Below are 21,193 nucleotides of genomic sequence, written 5' to 3'. Positions count from 1 at the left end.
GTGGAAATCGCGTATTCTCGTATGGTCGCGGCTCGTATCATTTGCGATGAATTACGAGCCGAGCAGAGTGGCTTACGAGCACTTCCCGACCTCCCGATCATTTTTAAACATGTCTAAAAAGTTCGTGAGCTATCGGTTTGAATTCGTGCCATTTGTGCGGTTGAACGAGCCGATTTGTTGATTTATCTGAAGTTGACCAATCACGAACTAGGAAAACCACAGAAGAAGAAAGACGAAGACAGGCAGCTGAAGTCTGTCAGCAACAGCGAGCGCTGTATGTTTCTAGCAACGTATTCCAATGCCTTTTCAGTTCTCTCTCACTCACACACGCATATGTAGTTTACAGGGACTCTCCATAGACGTAACGGTATTCTATACTGTATATCCCCATACACTACCTCTATCCATCACGAAATGCATGTTTAAAATTTCTATTAAACACCGTATAGTATTTTTTTACGAGAGCACAGTAATTGTCCTCATAAACCATGTTTACATTTTAATACCCATTTCAGATATTTATAAACCATATAGGCCTACAAGAACACACACACACAGGGTAACCAAACGTCCCGGTTTCCTATTGCTGAAAAATAACCTGTACGTGTAGGAAACAGTCAAGGCTCGTATCAATATTTTATTTGCAGTTATGAGAGAGGGAGAGCAGTTATATTAGGCGCGTTCCACTTGAGGCACCGCTGCACGCACAGAATGATCACCTGTATGACATCAGAGTACCGCGAGAGCGATTCGAATGCATTGGATATGTGTGATCTCTTATCGCTCTCGCGGTAATGTCATACAGTGATCCTTCTGAGCTTGCAGCGGTGCTTCAAGTCGAACGCGTCTATCAACTTCGTGCGATTGCTTCTGGAATTCGCAGGTTGTAAAATCGTGTCGTATATCATGTCGTCCGTACGATTTTCATATAAACTCACTCGTGCTGTGTGCGTTGACATACGATCTTCCGACCATCCGAATTCGCACCGTGTACGCCCGCCTTAAAGGGGCCGGGGGCTGTGTCTGTCGTGTGTGAGCCAGTGCAAACGGCTTTTAATTTTTGGTAACGCATGAGTACTCTAACGCGTTACTTTTATGAATAGGTAACGCTGTATCATAACTGATTACTTTTAATTGATGGTAACGTTGTAACCTAACTAACTACTTTCCAAAGTAACTATACCCAACACTGCTCAGGGGACAATCTTTCATCGTCGTCATCAGAATCTGTGACAGGCCATGCAATGTGCTGAAGAATGACCTAAAATTTAAGTAGAAATTGAGTCTAAATAAAGTACAGTAATAAAACTATTTTAAGAAAACTTTTTTTTACACATCCAGGTGAAAAATGTACACTTCCATAATGTAATTAGTGCAAGAAAATAGAGCACTTTAATTTTGCACTTAATAAGTACTATAGAAGAATTTTTTGTATATTACCATAATCTTAAGAACATCTAAGTGTACTCAACTGTGCTCTTTTGAGACACCATGAAACTAAAATGTGCTTTTAATATAATATCTCTATTTAAAAACTGAGTTCAAGTGTACTATAAGTGGTAACTAAATACATTTTATTAATATTTACAATCACAGTAACCTAGACAACATCCCCATTTTCTGATCTGATGAGCAGGCGACGGTGATGTCATGCATTACATTGCATTACAGGTAACATAACAACTTGCATTACGTAAAATAAATGTCAAATAAATTCGCAGACTGTTTCGAAGGCTGCGTCCTCCAGGAGGTCACATTTTGTAGGCCACATATGTCATAAAAGTTGCCTCATTTGAATCATTAACGTTACATTCCATAGTAAAGAAATTGTTTACACCTCACAATGAATAATGGTTAATTTTAGAATTGTTACTTTTCTGAAATAAGAACGTATGTGTAATAAGATGTATGTGGCTGACTAATGTGACAGTCTTTGAAATGGTGCTTGGTAACAAATAATAACCGATTCACTCAAGGTGTGTACATTGTCAAACTGCCTCACTAGTTATGAAAAATAATGACATATCAAGAACCTGGTAAAACTTCAGTTACTTCAATTACTGTGTTCAATTAGCATCACTCACCTGTCTTAACTCCTGATCGGCCATGTTAAAAAAAACAGTTTGGGCTCATAAATATTAGATCACTCACACCCAAAGCAGTTACTGTAAATGAAATGATCACAGATAATAGTTTTGATGTACTCTGCTTGACTGAAACCTGGCTAAAACCAAATGATTATTTTGGTCTAAATGAGTCTACTCCACCAAACTACTGTTATAAGCATGAGCCCCGTCAGACTGGTCGTGGAGGAGGTGTTGCAACAATATATAGTGATATTCTCAATGTTACCCAGAAAACAGGATACAGGTTTAACTCTTTTGAAATACTTCTGCTAAATGTTACTCTGTCAGACATGCAAAAGAAATCTAATGTATCTCTTGCTCTGGCTACTGTGTATAGACCACCAGGGCCGTATACAGAATTCCTAAAAGAATTTGCAGATTTCCTCTCAGACCTTCTAGTTACAGTTGATAAGGCGCTAATCTATGGTGTAAGATCACTTTCAAAAAGATGTATGCACAACTTTAAGCATTCATATTCGTATTTTTAAACATTTGTGCGTAAATTAACTTAGTCACGCAAAATTACGTTTTCATACACGTGAGTCAATAAAATTACATTTGTGTTTTTATGTGAGTGTGACTCTAGAAGCTATGACTGTAAACATTCACGAGTACAACTCTGATTTCTACGACTACGAATTCTTCACTATGGACACAAATTCAAGTTTGTGGGTACGAGTGAAGAACAGTTGAAATGACGTCACTGCCGTCCCAGGGCAGGTAATCGAACCTCGATTCCATCTAACGCGCATGCGTCAAAGGTGAAAGATGGCTAACAACAGACCTGAGGCTGCCAACCTAGGCTCAGCATCACAGGTAAAATAAATAACGTGTTTATTCAACATTTTTTATACGATTTTACTATTTTGATAGCACTTTATAATGATATACATTTCTGCAACTCATAGACGTTATTGCTTTTGCTTGCAACCTATTTACTCGCTGTTAACTAGTGCTAGACGACGTTAGCGTTGATGAAGAGCTCTGTGTTAAAGTAACGTTATAGTTAGTGATGTTAGAACTAAACTGCTCTGTTATCATATGTTTAGCAATGTCGACCAAATCAGTAATGACAACTGAGCCAGATATATGAGTTAACGTCAACCAGCAAGTCATTGGAATGTCAATGAGCATAATGTGCTAATACAAACTTTTGACTCAGTGATTCAGTATCTGCTTTTTATTCATGACCAGAGGACCTGAACGATTGAGGGTAATAAAATAACGTTTAATTAACTTATTGATAAGCAATGCAACATTTGTTCAAAACCAGTCATTCAAGGTCATCAGTACATTCATGCATTCTATTAGCCAGACAGTCAGTTGCTTGAGACCAGCCGCAGGAGGTATGGACTGCACGGGTTCGGACGAGCTTGCTTTTTGGTCTGAATGTGGACCAAGACCCGGGCGTTGACAAGCCCTACTATGATTAATGTGTTTTGCTGGTGTTCTGTGTAATACTAAAAAATACCTATGGCTATAACATTTGGCATATAGTTATTGTCTTTCTTATTACTCAGGGCCAATTAACAGACATCTTAAGCACAGCTCAAAACCTGGTGTTGCTGTTGAGAAACAGTGCACTGGCAAATGTCATGCCAGTCAGTCAGGGCAGTACAGGAGAAGCTGCTGTTGGACAGGGAGCACAGTCAGTGCCGACAGTGAGGCCTCAGCGCAATGACTCTGGACAGTCTGTGAAACAAGAAATGGCTCGGTAGGATACATGGGTCGTTTGTCTGCATTCATTTTGTAATTGCACACCCAGTGTAGGTACTTTTAGACAAACTAGGCCCCGATTCTAATGTAAGCAAAATATACATAACATAATCAGTCATTGAGAATGTAGATATATTTTAAGTTAGGTTGTTCTGTGTTGATGGATGATAACATATGAGAATAATAGTTTGCCATCTTATATGTTTAGGTCTTTTCCTGGATTTTTCCGAAAGGAGGCAAGAGGCAAAAAGCGTTTTGCACCATATACACCAACACAACCTGGGAAGAGCTTTTTGGTGAACTTTTTTCTTCTTGAAAAGCAACGTGAAAAAACACCAAATGGAGAAGAGGAACTGCAGCTTGTACTGGCTGGCCTTGGAAAACGTTCATTAACCCTTAATGAAAACATCACACATTCAGAGGTATGTAATCTTTAATTAACTTCCTTGCCTAAAGTAATATCTAAAGATTAAAAACACCCATCTTACAATTCATATTAATGCTTGATGTAATAAATATTAGTATGACCAAATAAAAATCATTTTAATACAGTTTTAATCCTGCTTCTGTCATTTTAGTTTTCAGATTTGCTTTTGAGCGCATATCCAAGACTGGCAAATATCTGTGGAGGCTGGTTGCTGCACAAGTCCACAGGTATGTAGGCATATACACTGTATTAATGTCCATGGTTTCAAATTGTGTTTCAATGTACTCCCTAGATGAGTAATTGCTGTATATCCAGATTGGCTATATTTAGTATCTACAACTGTTCAATTTTAGGTGGGGGTGGGCAGCGGAGATTGGCTGTTATTCCTCCAGATTTAAATGGATATACCGGCCAGCAGCTAAAAGCAGTGAGCGGGAATGGAAAATACACAATGTACATTGCTCCTTTACAAGAAGAACTGGATACAATTCCTTTACCACCAGAAGCAAAGGAATTTGAGAAGATGCCCAAAGCTCAGTGTACAACCTGCAAGAAAATGGTTCCGCTTCAGATTCTTCCAGGACACATAAAGGAATGCAAAAAACAACTTGTAGATTTGTGCGATTCTGCTGAAGAAGTATGTTAAAGCTTGGTCTTTTAGGCATTATTTCAGGATTTATTGGATTGAAAAATTACATGTTTTTATTGTGTACTGCGCTGAAAAGTGTTGTTATTGTGTTTCATCCCCAGGAAAGCTGCAAGGAAGAAGATGAAGATGAATGCTCATGTGACGGATGTTAATAAGGGTGTGTACTCACAATCTATATTAATGTATTTCACTAATGATCCCTCCTTTCAATTTTCATGTATTTATTTTGTATTTGCCGTTCACGAAAATGTGATAATTTAGGTTTGTCCTTTATTTGAGTCATTTTTGGGAAAAGAGTTTTATATTGATTTTACGTTGTGACGTCATATCTGTTCAGCCCGCGCTGCGTCCTCAGACCGCGCTGAGCACGCTGAGGAGAGGTAAGCAGTTAGCGGTGCTCCGCCAATATAAAGTTGTAAAAGTTACCAGAATTGTTAATAAGTACTTAATATGCTAAAATATTATTGTTAAGAGTGTTACAAATGTACTGAAAATTGTTTTATGTGTGGATGGATGACATCTAATGGTTTATCATTGAGTACAGCGGTTTGAGTATGTATGTGCGTCAGTAGGACACAGTGATTTTAGTGAATCAATTAACTGGTGTTGTATCTGTCCAGGTGGAAAAATCACAGAACGAAAACCTTTCTCATTGTTGTACTCTCTCTGCTCCATCCAGCACCTGCATGCTCCATTTCAATAAACCCTCCATCAGCAGCAGTTCCTGTGATCTGTGTCTTCATTTATAACACAACGCAGATCGAAACCGTGCCATAGACAGGCCGGTTACAGTGGTGCCGTGACCCGGATGGGAGTGAGGTTTAGGGGGGTGAGTGTAACGGAGGCCAGCGAGTAGTGCTGTGCAGGTAAACCTCACTCCCCGATCTCAAGAGACGCACTAGCGACTGACGCTAGTGGCTGTAGCCATTTAGCCTCCTTGTTAGTGCGTCCGCCTCCCATGCCGGAGACCCGGGTTCGAGCCCCGCTCGGAGCGAGTGCGAGGAGCGTCAGAGAGGACCCGGGTGAGAGGGGTTACAGTGGTGCCGTGACCCGGATGAAGATCAGCTCACCTCGGATCTTCGTCCAAGGGTCAATGCCGTTTGATCACCGGTGGATGCTGCACTTCCGACCAGGTTCTGATGAGCAGTAACACAAAGTGATGCACTTTCAAAGAACTGGACACTTTACTATACAATTAGCACTACTAGTTTTATTTTTCTTTCTCTAGTTTATTTGATGATTTTGTTTTGCTGGTGTTTTTGCCATTTGAATTCTTTATTCAGTGTTTTGATAACTTAAACAGGAATAATGGCATATGGTTTCAATTCAGATACTTTTAATGTTGATAGGGACATGTCAGATTCAAGTTTTGCAAGAGGAAGACACCTCAGTGATCATTCATTTACTCCTTTTGTAGGGAGGGGTAATGTAGAACGAACACCTGAATTTTGTTCTACTCGAGTAACTGAACAAACACCTAGCCAGTTAAGGAGTAATCCATTATCAGTCAGCCCTGATTTAAATGATGCAGCATGGTATAACCTCATAACACACATTGCTCAGGAAGTAGGAAAGACTATAATTTCTGCTCAAAGTGGGGAAAGGTGTGGGGAAAGAGAAGCCAGTAACGCACAGACAAAAAGTTTAGGTGCAGGTCAGTCATTCTCAGAGGCACCCTCACTAAATTTAACAGGAGTTAAACTGGTCATGCAGTCTGAAGTAAGGGAGCCCCCTGTTTTCCGAGGAGATGTAACTGATAAGTTCAGTGTGCATGAGTGGGAGGATTTAGTGGACACTTACCTGCGGAAAAGAGGCCTACCAGTATCTGAGCATCATCATGAAATCCTTTCGAGGCTGATGGGTAAAGCCAAAGACATTGTTCGAATAACCCTTCGTAGTAACACTTCCCTAAGACCCTCTGAGAACCCCAGAGTAATATTTGATATTCTGAAACAGCATTTCAGTGAGGTCAGGTTCTCCTCTATGCCTTTAGCGGATTTCTACGGCACAGTACCTGTTGCCGGGGGAAAATCCAGTTGAGTATTGGGTCCGTTTAAATAAGGCTGTGGATGTTGCAGAGGAGGCTTTAAATAGACTTGGGCGGCAGATGGATAACCCATGCCAGGAGGCAGCTATGATGTTTGTCAAATACTGCCCAGACCCAACATTGTCAGCAATTTTCCGCTTGAAAGCACCAGATAAGTGGACGGCGAGTGAAGTACAAGAGCATCTCGACAGATATCATACTGAACAAAAGGAACAGTTAGCAGTCAAATTCAAGCGTAACATTGTTATGAGGAATGCTACAGCTCATACTCAGTCACTTACAGAGAATGAGATTGCAGCTAGTGGTTTCCCTGTTGTGCCGTCCGATAATCTTAATGCTGGCACTCCATCTCCTCCACAGAATGATGATAATTTTATGAAGACACTCATCAGTCTACTTGACCGTGCTCTTTTCCAGAATAGTCAAGCGGAGATTAGGTGTCCTCGACCAAGCCAACCACCTATGAGACCAACCGCCTGTTTCCAACCTGGTCACATAAAGAAGAATTGTACAGAAAGTCAACCCAGCACTGGCAATCAGTTCACAAAGCCACTTCAGGGTTCACCGACTTTAAAATAGTCGACCCACACCTGGAGAGGGGACGTGTGGGTGGAATGGAACAAACCCTCGAAAATGCAGATATTAAGCAAGTTTATGAAAGTGCATGTGCACAAGCTCCAGCTGAAGTCAAAGTGATTGCACAGAATACGCAAACTCTTGAAGTGTTTGATGAGTTATTTTATGCCCCTGTATATGTGAATGACCGATTCCAGATGAAGGGAATGTTGGACTCAGGATCTATGGCATGCACTTTCAGTGAAGCAGTAGAGAGTAGAATGCTCAGTGAAGATGTGTTGCCAAAACCCACACCATTGACACAAGAAATAATGTTAATAGGATGTGGAGGTAAAATAACCAAGCCAAAATGCATGTATGAAGTTGAGCTGAAAGTGTATGGTGAGAGATGTTTAGTCCCTGTTTTAGTCGTGCCAGGGCAACGGGATGATTTAATCATCGGTACCAATGTAATTAAGTTCCTCATGCACCGAATGAAGATCAGTGATGATTACTGGAGGATTTTGTCTAACAGTGTTTCAGAGCCATCTTTCTCATGTGAACGATTCTTGGATGTCATGGCAAATACTTGCCGCTGGAGAGGTGGAGATCCACCAGACAAGGTTGGGACTGCTAAGCTCCAACAGTCAGTCACCCTAATGGCCAAACAAGAACACCTTGTCTGGGGACGGCTGCCGAGTAATACTATCATGTCACCAGGGAGCACTGTAGTCGTGGAGGCCACTTCTTCCAGAACTATGCCACGGGACATCATCATAGGCCGTGTTGTTACACCTCTGTGGGGAGATCGTTGGGTTCCTTTAAAAGTTACCAACCTCTCGGACAAGCCGGTCACCCTTAAAAGGAACTGTAAACTAGCTGATGTATTCCCGTGTCTTGCTGTGGAAGATTTTGAGCTGTTGCAGGGTGTCAGTCATGCTCAGGTGCCCACATCCGAGAAAATTTACCAACCTGGTGTCACAGGAGATCTTAAACAGAGACTTAGGGCCGTAAGCCTCAATGACATTGACATTGACTCATGTTCTGCCAGTGATGCGGCAAAGGAAAGGCTTGTCCAGTTGCTTGAGAGCTACAATGATGTATTCTCCAAACATGCTCTGGATTGTGGGGAGGTCAGAGGTTTTGTTCACCGCATCCACTTAACTGACACACGCCCTTTTCGACTTCCATACCGTCGGGTACCACCTGCTCACTATCAAAAATTACGCCAAGTTCTCTCAGAAATGGAAGAGCAAGGAATAATCCGTAAATCAGTGAGTGAGTATGCCTCACCTTTGGTTTTAGTATGGAAGAAGGACGGCAGCTTAAGGATCTGTACAGACTTTAGATGGCTGAACGCTAGGACCATTAAGGATGCGCACCCGCTCCCACACCAATCAGACTGTCTCGTTGCTTTGGGTGGAAATACTCTCTTCAGTACTATGGATTTAACGTCAGGCTTTTATAACATCCCCATGGCTGAAGAAGATAAAAAGTACACCGCGTTTGCAACTCCAGTAGGTCTCCATGAGTACAACAGGATGCCTCAAGGGTTGTGTAATAGCCCAGCGTCTTTTATGCGTATGATGTTAAGTATCTTCGGGGACCTGAATTTTAGCAGTCTGCTGTGTTATTTGGATGACTTATTGGTGTTTGCACCTGATGAGACTTCAGCTTTGGAGCGGTTAGAGCTAGTGTTCCAACGATTGAGGAGCCACAATCTCAAATTAAGCCCAAAAAAGTGCCATCTGATGCAAGCGTCCGTTAAGTTTTTAGGTCATATCATCGATGGGAATGGTGTTTCCGCTGATCCTTTAAAGGTTGAAGCCATAGCAAAACTGTCAAAAGCTGATCTCATGGAAGAAGATGGGTGCACTCCATCTGTACGGAGGATTAAATCTGTCTTGGGGATGATCCTCTATTACCAGCACTTTATCCTTAATTGCTCCTCCATTGCCAAACCACTCTTCTCCCTAACTGCTGGACAGAAGAGGAGGACAAAGGTCAAAACTGAGGCTAAGGCAGGCACTTACAGAAAGCTGAAGCCAGATGACTGGACCCCAGAGTGTGACGATGCCCTTTCTAAGCTGAAAGAGAGCTTGCTGCAGAGTGTGGTCTTGGCACATCCCGATTTTTCCCTTCCATTAGTCTTGTCAATCGATGCTTCTCTGGAAGGGCTTGGCGCTGTGCTATCGCAGATACCAGCAGGTGAGGAAAAAGCACGCCCGATTGCATTTGCAAGCAAGTCATTGAGTAACTCTCAGAAGAGATATCCAGCACACAAGCTCGAGTTTTTAGCCTTAAAGTGGAGTGTGTGTGAAAAATTCAGTCATTGGCTAAAGGGCCACACGTTCACTGTATGGACAGACAATAATCCACTCACTTATATCCTAACAAAGGCTAAACTCGATGCTTGTGAACAGCGCTGGGTGTCTAAGCTTGCTGCTTATACTTTTGATCTCAAGCATATTGCTGGAAGTAAGAACACCGTAGCTGATGCTTTGAGCCGTGATCCTTTCACAAAAACTGTAAGTCGCAGGCTTATCACAGAGCAATACAGCAGTCTACTCTCCGAGGCTGAAAGTGTTGATAAAGATGGAGTTCAGGACATTTTCCGTTTACAAGTGAACACCCTTCATGTATTGTCTCAGTCAAACTCAGTGTCTTGTGATCACACAACGGTCAGGACCCTTTTGAGCCTCCACGATCAATGGGAGATTGTAACTGAGCTACGGGCCATGCAGGCAATCCAGTCCATTCAGGATGCAGCAATCCCTGGAAACGACACAATTGCAGTAATCCCTCTCGATGAGATCCGACAGGGCCAAGAGTCAGACCCAGTAATCTCGAAGGTTATACCCTTCCTGAGTCAGAATAAACGTCCGTCAAGGCGAGAAGTGGCTAGAATGGATACCAAGGCTCTAGATCTTCTTAAGCATTGGGATCGACTGAAGGTTCAAGATGGAATAGTCTATCGTGTTTCAAAAGATCCTTTGAGCCATCATAAGAAGTTCCAACTTGTACTTCCTTTTAGTCTCAGGGCTAAAGCCTTAAGTGGTGTGCACGATCTCGCTGGACATCAGGGACAGTCAAGAACTGTTCAGCTAACTCGACAACGCTTTTTCTGGCCTAGAATGGAGCATGACATAAGGGAGTATGTCAAATATTGTCAGAGATGTATATTGGCCAAAACACCTGAGCCATCTGCTCGAGCCCCACTTGAGAACATCAGGACTTCGGCCCCTATGGAGTTAGTGTGTTTGGACTTTTGGAGTGCTGAGGACAGCAAGCAGCGTTCTGTAGATGTATTAGTCGTGACAGATCACTTTACAAAGTTGGCTCATGCTTTTCCATGTGTGAACCAGAAAGCAAAACAAATTGCGAAGAAGCTGTGGGATCATGTCTTCTGCATATATGGTTTCCCGACACGCATTCATACGGATCAAGGGACCAACTTTGAAAGTACCCTCATTGCAGAACTGCTCAAGCTGGCAGGTATTAAGAAGTCACACACTACAGCGTACCACCCGATGGGAAACGGTGGAACAGAGCGGTTCAATCGGACCCTGGGCAGTATGCTTCGTTCTCTGCCTCTCAAGGAGAAACACAAGTGGCCTGAGCAAATACAGACATTGACATTTGCATACAATGCCACAGTACACGAGACCACCGGTTACGCCCCATTTCAGTTGATGTTTGGTCGCATTCCAAAGCTACCTGTTGATGTCATTTTTGGGCAGGTGTTGCATGACCCTGTGATTGTTGACCATGACAGTTATGCAGAAACACTTATGTCTTACCTTCGTGAAGCAGCGCACATTGCCCAGAAACACACTGAAAAAGAACAGAAAAAGCAGGCTAAGGCTTATAATCGGAAAGTCAAGGGTACATGTTTGAACATTGGAGACAGAGTGCTCCTTGCAAACAAAAGTGAAAGAGGAAAGAAAAAGCTTGCTGACAAGTGGGATCCAACGGTCTATATTGTAAAAGATCGAAACCTTCAAACTGACATCTACAAACTGATTGATGATGCTGGGAAATCCAAGGTGGTGCATCGAAATTTGATTTTGGATGTCAGCTTTCTACCAATTGAACCACCTCAAGATGGCAAGGACATCCAGTTAAATGCTGAGACTATGGAGACAGAGTCTTGTATGTCTGAGTTATCTGATTCATCAGAAGAAGAGAGTCTTGATGATGGAACAAAGGAATGTGTGCTTGATGAACGAGATGAAGTTAAAGATCAAGAACCTTTGTGTGATGATGGTGATTTGGAATCTGATAATTCAATCCAAAGTCGAAGAAGTGTCTGTTATCAAAATCCCAGAGAAAATGAGGCCGTTGGTGGTTATTCTGATGAAGTTTCTGCTATAGAAACTGAATCTCATGATAATAACACTAACTCACAAATACAGACTGTGGATGACTCTCATGCTAACAGTATTCCTGACACACAAGCACAAATTCCCACTGACACACAGGATGTTAGGACTCGTGCAGGAAGGGTTGTCAAAAAAGTTAGCCGTTTGATTGAATCCATGACACAGAGACCATTTTACAGTCAGATGGTGGGGTCATCATTAGGCAAGAGATCAGGATCAGTTCTTTCTTTATTTTAAAAATCTAATATGTTATTTTTCAGTCACAGTACTGTGAAGGGGTGTGTGATGTATGAATTTCATTAAGTGTAATATAGGCCAGATTTTTGTGTGTTGTACAAGGCAGCATGCTGTTCTGAGAATGTCTAAGACTTGATCAATCTTGGACTTTTCTTAATCTTTTAAATAGATAACTTACAATGTTGAACTGCGAATGAGATTCGTTGAAAATCTGGTTCTGTTGGATCAATTGCTTTTGTCATTTTGGTCAGGATATTAGTGAAATTCAGGAGGGGTGAATGTGACGGATGTTAATAAGGGTGTGTACTCACAATCTATATTAATGTATTTCACTAATGATCCCTCCTTTCAATTTTCATGTATTTATTTTGTATTTGCCGTTCACGAAAATGTGATAATTTAGGTTTGTCCTTTATTTGAGTCATTTTTGGGAAAAGAGTTTTATATTGATTTTACGTTGTGACGTCATATCTGTTCAGCCCGCGCTGCGTCCTCAGACCGCGCTGAGCACGCTGAGGAGAGGTAAGCAGTTAGCGGTGCTCCGCCAATATAAAGTTGTAAAAGTTACCAGAATTGTTAATAAGTACTTAATATGCTAAAATATTATTGTTAAGAGTGTTACAAATGTACTGAAAATTGTTTTATGTGTGGATGGATGACATCTAATGGTTTATCATTGAGTACAGCGGTTTGAGTATGTATGTGCGTCAGTAGGACACAGTGATTTTAGTGAATCAATTAACTGGTGTTGTATCTGTCCAGGTGGAAAAATCACAGAACGAAAACCTTTCTCATTGTTGTACTCTCTCTGCTCCATCCAGCACCTGCATGCTCCATTTCAATAAACCCTCCATCAGCAGCAGTTCCTGTGATCTGTGTCTTCATTTATAACACAACGCAGATCGAAACCGTGCCATAGACAGGCCGGTTACACTCAGCTGCCCTTTGCTACGAGAAAAGCAAGGTAAGATACTTTTTGCTGTTATTTTTAAGTTTAATTTACAAATGCCATTTATCAGCACTCACAAATATATGTAAAAACAGCATTGTAACTTGTAATTGGTCTTTTCCAAGGTATTTTCTTTGCACCAATTGCAGGTCATGGTGTTATACATGTCACTTTGCTGGTGCTATAAATTTAGGCTCTACAAGTGTTGTTCAAGTTTCTTTAGCTTCGATATGTTTTCTTATATTTCAGGAGTAGTGTGATGCTTTATTCACATGCATTGTAAATTCATTTGTTAGACAGTTGAGTGTCCTGTGTGCGGAAATGCATTTCATCCTGAAATCATTGAGTTCCATGCAGCCAGTTGCGGATTACGGTAATGTTGGTTTCAGTGCTACTTTTTTATGTTGAATGTTGATTTGACAATACATTAGATGTAAGGAGAGTTCCTGCCAAATTTTTACATTTTAAATGTAATTGTTTATTGTTAATTCAGGACAATCTGTTTACTTTGTGTGCAGAACTTCAGATGATGATGGCCATGAGTCAAGTGATCCAATCAGTACCTTTCAAAGGTAAAATTGTATATTAGGGAATTATGGTGGTGAATGATGTTATCTGAACAATAAACCTTTAAAGAGATACTGCAGTATCAATTAGCTTTTTCCTGTTGAAAAGTGATGTTATGTGTGGTCATAGAGAAATCTAGTAATCCAGAAACATGGTATGTTTGTGATATTTTACCCGTTTGGACTTGCATTGAAGCCTCACCTCACTCCTGAGAACGTCACCAGTATAGGAGGATGTGCGAGTATTGTACCAGGCCTAACGGCCACCCTGAGAGACAGTAGCAACCACCTATGAAATCATAAAACCACTCATAGATTTAGTTGTGATTCAAATGTTCAATGTCTGTTTTTATTTATTTTTTTCAGTTCTGAGGATATCTTGAACTGGATCGGTTCTCAAGTTGATGAGACAAACACATTTTCCATCTGTGTGTCGCGAACTGATCTCTACAACAGAGGCATGCAACAGTGGCAACGGCAGAAGAAGACCTCACCCAAATGTAGACTTAAGGTCACATTCTTTGCCGAGGCAGGCATTGATACTGGTGCCCTTACCAAAGAATTCCTCACAGGTACAGGTGTATGTCCATATTTGTTAAATCAGACACATATATGTCAACAGGGGGCCTTTGGTGGTGCAATGGGCTCAAATGCTGATTGGATGAAAAAATGAACATTTGAAGAGACCTTTTGTATTTCATGTATTTGTTGTTTTCCAGAAATGCTGGTAGAAATAGAAAAAAGACTCTTTGTTGAAGGTCCAGATAAGAAAGGGAAGAATCCCGTTTACTGCCTTAACAGTTTGGACTGTAATTACTTCAGGTGTGTAATTAAGTTCTTTTTGCATGTTGTCTTTAAGCGTATTAATTGCAGTACTACTTTAGTTTAAATGCAATTGTTTAATTATTCCATTTATTAGGACTGCAGGAGAAGTCATGGCAGCTAGTCTGGCACAAGGCGGACCTTGCCCTAACTTCCTGCGTGAATGGTGCTTCAGTTATCTCTGCTCTGGTGACTCTGACAGCATTCAAGTGTCTGCCAGTGATGTCACAGATTTGGAACTGTCACAGCTAATTGTAAAGGTAAGTCCAATTTTATCATGGTCAATAATAGTATTAACTTCATTATGACATGGATTGCACAAATCTAATGAGTTGTTTGTTTGACCGTAGAGCACAATTATGCAATGAGAACAACTTTCACTTAACACCAATCGACTTTCAGATAAACACCGCCAATGATGACAACATCAGCGACCTGATTGGTGACATTGTGACCTGCGGATACACTGGAATCGTGTCTGTGGATAAAAGGGACAGCATAATAAGGTATATTAACATTTTTGGTTTTCATTATGGCAAGGGAGTATTGTACAACAATTTGTGACTTGATTTGGATTTTTTTCTTGCAAAGCTATGTTGTGAAACCACTTTTAAATGTCACCAAATTATAATTTAACAATTATATATTTTTTCCTACAGTAAACAGTTTTACCACAAAAGTAGAATCTCCTGATGAAACACTTTTATATTGTCTATTAGAGCTGTTATACTTCACTCCACCATGAGACTCATCCCGATGCTCGACCAGCTCAGAAAAGGCCTGCAGCTCTATGAACTACCAAAGATCATGAATACCCATCAAGACCTTTGCCAACCACTGTTTGTTACAGGGGAAGATGATAAGGTACATTCTTGTCTCAGACACTCTTAGGCCAGACCTGATTTTGTGGTCAACTTAGAGAAGTCCCTGTACATATTGGGGCTTACAGTACCATGGGAGGTTGCCGTTGGGGAAGCATATGAATGGAAAAGCCAGAAGTACACAGAACTAGCAGCCGAGGCAGAACTGTACAGCTGGCATACTCGGGTGCTTCCTGCTGAGGTTGGATGTGGAGAGTTTGTAGTCATTTTAACAACCAGGCTCCTCAATGATGTGGGGATTCGTTCCAAAAAAAGTGCAGATTCTTCATAGGAATTGTAACAACACGTCCTAGTAGCTCGACATGGGTTTCTGGTTGCTTTTAATTAAGCATTTATTTTTTCTGCAAGAATTACTATGTTGAATGCAGACTGAAATGTATTTTCTTCTTAAAGGTAGATGCAGTCTTCATTTTGGAGAACAGCCGCCCTGTCTTCAGTGAGATTGGTTCTGCCAAACACCGCATGGAAACAAATATCATGAACTTTTTCCAGGACTACCTTCAGGAAATTGAGGATTCTGGTGTGTTTTAGCCAATATTTAATAATATAGAAGTAGTAAGCTTTTCTTCTGCTGTCCTGCAGTAATTTTTATACAGCACAGTGGAAATGGCTAGCTATGAATTTACATACTCCAATAAATTCACAAGCCTTAATATATCTTTTGCAGAATCTTGATGTAAAATGTGAAATTTAATATTATGACCTCTAGAATAACACTGCTTCATGAAATTTTACAGACAGCCAGGCCTTTTAACACCCCCTGCTCCCAACCCAAAAAGGGGCTATGCTTAACATGTTAATCTGATTTAATTGAGGGATTGTATTAACTAATTGTATTAAGTTGAAAAACTATTAAAAAGATGCTGCCTTCCTTTAGTTATCCAGACTTACATTTAATCTCTTTTTTTTTTTTTAAGAACAAGATGGCCCAAGCAACAACAGTATTGCTCCAGAAAGTTTGACTGTTGGATGAATCATGCAGTGGCTCACCGGACAGGGACACAAGCCCCTTCTGCCTAGTGAAAAGAAGGACTTTGTCATAAATGTGAAATTCCACCATGACTGTGACACACAGCACACTGTTTGTTTTCCTATTGTCAGCGCCTGCAGTCGTACAGTCACATTTCCCTCAGCACACCTGAAAACATTCAGTGAATTCAAAAACATTATGACATTAGCAATATGCCATGGGCAAACTTTTGACAGGGTGTAACAAGTAACTGCATAAGTCAAAATAGGCATTGAATTGTTTTGTTTTATTGCCATTTTATTTGCCATTTTCTTGTTTCTGTGAATAACTTTATTCATTGTTACAAAACCATTGTTTTGCTGTTATTAATGGTTCACTTTAAAACCAAAATGAATGAGGAGTTAGTTTTTTACCTCACTGTTACTCCCGTGATAAAATGAAGTAATATCACAGCAAGCCTTTTGTAACTGGCAGTCTGTTTGCAAATTTTCAACTTCATTCCATTAAATCTTTTGTAAGGACTGCTTATATCTTAGGTGTTTCTTTGTGTCACACATAGACTTTCAATGCACTGAACCATTGATATATAAATGTCTCTGCCAAATGATTCTGACGATGCAGAGGGATCGATCATGGACTGTACAGTTTCCATACTAGCTGGAGTCAGCGGGCACTCAATTTCTGGGACTTCAACTCCATAAGGTTCTTCAGGCACACCATCAAACATCTCCCAGTCAGTTCCAAACAGCTCCGTGTTCTGAAAATAATGTTATTTTGTATGAAACAACATTTAGAAATATTTGAAAACACTGCCAAGCACACATTGACATACAAAGGCCTAGTGCAGTGACTAAAGGAAATGAAAATCAAAATTAAGCTCAGTTGACTGTCTAATTGTGTGCTTAAGTGAAGCAACACACTACTCTTACATACTTCTATATTATTATTCAATAACTTTCTTCAAGAGTTATTGACACCATTCAAAAACTTTAAATTTCAGCTTTTTATATAAGTCTAAATTGACACTTTCAGGTTGAATACATTTGAACTGCATTTTTTAACTGCACTTTGAGAGATAGCTTCAACAAACCTGCAAATCTTCATCTGCGTCACAAGGGTTCTGCATGTGACCCATAACCCAGAGTTGGTTAGGGGTGAGTCCACCTTCAGATCGTAAGGGATGGTTGTCCCAGCCTTCTGTGAATGTGTGAAGGGTCTCTGCCAGACGCGGAAGGAACACATAATGGGCACAAAACAGATGGACAGCATCTGACAAATCCAACAGGCCATCTTCTTCTAGACTGTGAAGAACTTCATAGTACAGATGAGTGACAGAGGTCCAGACATCTCGCCATAGGCGTTCAATCCTAAATAAGAAATAACAGGCCTTATTCAACTCAAAAGTAATCATTCACATAGTCTTACTTAAAATACTTTCCAACAATGATTTAACATTCTCACTATGAATATACTGTAGATTATGTAAATTATCATTTTAACCTTTGGTTGTGTACGCTTCGCCCAGCGATGAAGCTCCCTCTTCCGGTGCCTTTAACACTGAACATGGTTTCAGCAATTGCGACATTTTCAACGCCTTCATCTCCCCTAAACCTGGAAAATGAATAGGGGAAATGCTCAGTTATAATTATCATTTATCACAACAGAATATTCCATTGAACATTACTGAAATGATCAACAAGAGCATAGAAACAGTAGCACAAGATATCACTATTTACCTGGAAGGCCAGCCAAAGTTTTCCACTGCCTTGAGGAAAAATGAAAGGGCAGTGTTTGAGCAGTTATTTGTTGCTGGTTCCAGATACAGTATCTATACAGACAACAGAGTTTCATATAGTGAATCTGCAAACGTTTAAATATACTCACATTGCCTACTGCACACACAATAATGACTTAGGTTTAAGTATATTACCAAATGTAATGCACCAAAAATTTGCTCATTAAACGTGACTTTTGCTGTGCACATGGATAAATGCACAATATTAAACTGCATGTAATCAACTACTGTTGTCCTTTATTTTGATATTTTTACTTTTCATCTGACCCAACTGTCTTGTTTTTCTTAATGTCTTAATTCAATGGAGAAACGAAAAAATGAATTTGCAAAAACCAAAATCAGACAGTTATTTGAATTTGGTTTTGTCATTATACGTTTTGGATTCAAAAATGAAAAAAAATAATAATAATAATAATACGGACGGACCCATATGCAGTCTATCAACAGTGAATACATGAACACAAACATATACAGGAAGAATAAAGCACTATAATAAAAGCAGTAAAAAAAAAAAAAAGTGATGCACCTTTCTTGAGTAACCATCTATTGCTCCAAATATGACGATGTTGTACCTTGAAATTAAAAGGATGAGATGACAATGAGCAGTCAATGAAAAGAGCTGCATTAACTCAACACCCATAATAAAGTACATAAATAAATGAATATCTTACCTTATGAGCTTATGGTTAGTGTCCACGTGCACTAATGACAAAGGCCGCTGTACGAAGTATGTCCTCCTGACGATGCAACCCAGCTGTGTCATTCTTTCCAAAATTCCTGGAGCGTCAACTCTGTGCATGGACTCCTTGATGCGATTCCACTGAACTCTATGTCCATTTGATTGGAGACAACCTTTAACCATTCTGTATCCTGCGTTTGGGATCCTGGTTTTTATGGAGATGACAGCATCATCCAGTTCACTGTCAGATAAACTGCTGTATGTAAGTCTTGTGGACAACCTGAGTTCATGCATACGCCGGAAAATTATACTCTGGCTGACACCCAGCAGGTTGGCGATACAAGACACTGGTAAGGGCATGTCAATGAGCCGGGACAGCAGCTCCTCAGAAAAACAAAATTTTGGTCGGCCGCGTCCTCCTTCTCTAATAAAAACACAAGGACTCTCTTGGGAAAGAGCTGCGTGGATCATTCTTTGAAGGGATAAAAGACACTCCACAATTTCAGCTGGGATGTTTAAAATGCTAGATGCAGATGTCAGAATAAAGGCTTCCTGATTTACAACGTACTGGAAGTAGTCCAAATTAAAGTATGGTTGACTTAACGTGTCAGTGATCCTTGATTCCAGACGCTGCAGTAACTGAGTAGCCAGTGGTCCCTGTAAATGCCAAAATACATATTAGATGCAATACATGGTACCGTTACCTTAGCCGTACCAATTCAACATTATGTAACGTTAGGCTAAATAGACATTCAAAACATTACAACTGAAGTATGTTTGCAAACTAATAGGCGTAACTAAGTTAACGTTATCATTATTTTGCAAGCTAAAGCAATTACTTCGTCTGTTCATTACTGATTTGGTCGACATTGCTAAACATATGATAACAGAGCAGTTTAGTTCTAACATCACTAACTATAACGTTACTTTAACACAGAGCACTTCATCAACGCTAACGTCATCTAGCACTAGTTAACAGCGAGTAAATAGGTTGCAAGCAAAAGCAATAACGTCTATGAGTTGCAGAAATGTATATCATTATAAAGTGCTATCAAAATAGTAAAATCGTATAAAAAATGTTGAATAAACACGTTATTTATTTTACCTGTGATGCTGAGCCTAGGTTGGCAGCCTCAGGTCTGTTGTTAGCCATCTTTCACCTTTGACGCATGCGCGTTAGATGGAATCGAGGTTCGATTACCTGCCCTGGGACGGCAGTGACGTCATTTCAACTGTTCTTCACTCGTACCCACAAACTTGAATTTGTGTTCATAGTGAAGAATTCGTAGTCGTAGAAATCAGAGTTGTACTCGTGAATGTTTACAGTCATAGCTTCTAGAGTCACACTCACATAAAAACACAAATGTAATTTTATTGACTCACGTGTATGAAAACGTAATTTTGCGTGACTAAGTTAATTTACGCACAAATGTTTAAAAATACGAATATGAATGCTTAAAGTTGTGCATACATCTTTTTGAAAGTGATCTTACACCATACTAATCATGGGAGATTTTAATATTCACGTTGATAAGGCAAATGATGCATTAGGACTTGCGTTTACTGACCTAATGAACTCTTTTGGAGTCGAGCAAAATGTCACCGGGCCCACTCATCGTTTTAATCATACACTAGATTTAATTATATCGCATGGAATCGATCTTACTGCTATAGATATTGTACCTCAAAGTGATGATATTACAGACCATTTCCTTGTATCGTGCATGCTGCGTATAACTGATATTAACTATATGTCGCAGCGTTACCGTCTGGGCAGAACTATTGTTCCGGCCACCAAAGAAAGATTCGCAAATAACCTGCCTGATCTATCTCAACTGCTAATTGTAACCAAAAATACACATGAATTAGATAAAATGACTGACAACATGGACACTATTTTCTCTAATACATTAGAAACTGTTGCCCCCATCAAATTGATAAAGGTTACAGAAAAACGTACTGTGCCATGGTATAACAGTAATACTCACTCTCTCAAGAAAGAAACTCGTAGTCTTGAACGCAAATGGAGAAAAACTAACTTGGAAGTTTTTAGAATTGCATGAAAAAACAGTATGTCCAGCTATAGACAGGCTCTAAAAACTGCTAGGGCAGAGCATATACACAAACTCATAGAAAATAACCAAAACAATCCAAGGTTTTTATTTAGCACAGTGGCTAAGTTAACAAATTACCCGACGCCACCTGATTCAAATATTCCACCAACGTTAAATAGTAATGACTTTATGAATTTCTTCACTGATAAAATAGATAACATTAGAAATACAATAGCGAATGTAGATTCTACAGCATCTAACACTTCAGTTTCATCCATCGCACCCAAACATAAACTGCAGTGCTTTACAACCATAGGACAGGAAGAGCTAAATAAACT

General features: G+C 40.1%; 1 protein-coding gene across 1 annotated transcript; it reads left to right on the top strand.

Annotated features, from left to right (window-relative positions):
• Window positions 1-2,809: 2,809 nt before the first annotated feature.
• On the top strand, window positions 2,810-5,302 carry LOC127953043 (uncharacterized). The gene is made up of 7 exons (XM_052551938.1): window positions 2,810-2,942; window positions 3,647-3,840; window positions 4,051-4,264; window positions 4,421-4,496; window positions 4,623-4,906; window positions 5,020-5,056; window positions 5,256-5,302. The coding sequence occupies exons 1-7, from the start codon at window positions 2,895-2,897 to the stop codon at window positions 5,300-5,302; spliced, it is 900 nt and encodes a 299-aa protein (XP_052407898.1). The 5' UTR covers window positions 2,810-2,894.
• Window positions 5,303-21,193: the final 15,891 nt, after the last annotated feature.

This window comes from Carassius gibelio, chromosome B3 (genome assembly GCF_023724105.1).
Source record: "Carassius gibelio isolate Cgi1373 ecotype wild population from Czech Republic chromosome B3, carGib1.2-hapl.c, whole genome shotgun sequence".
In the NCBI taxonomy this organism is placed as follows: domain Eukaryota; kingdom Metazoa; phylum Chordata; class Actinopteri; order Cypriniformes; family Cyprinidae; genus Carassius; species Carassius gibelio.
The sequence above is the reverse complement of the archived record's forward strand: the minus strand, read 5'-3'. Positions and strand labels throughout refer to the sequence as shown.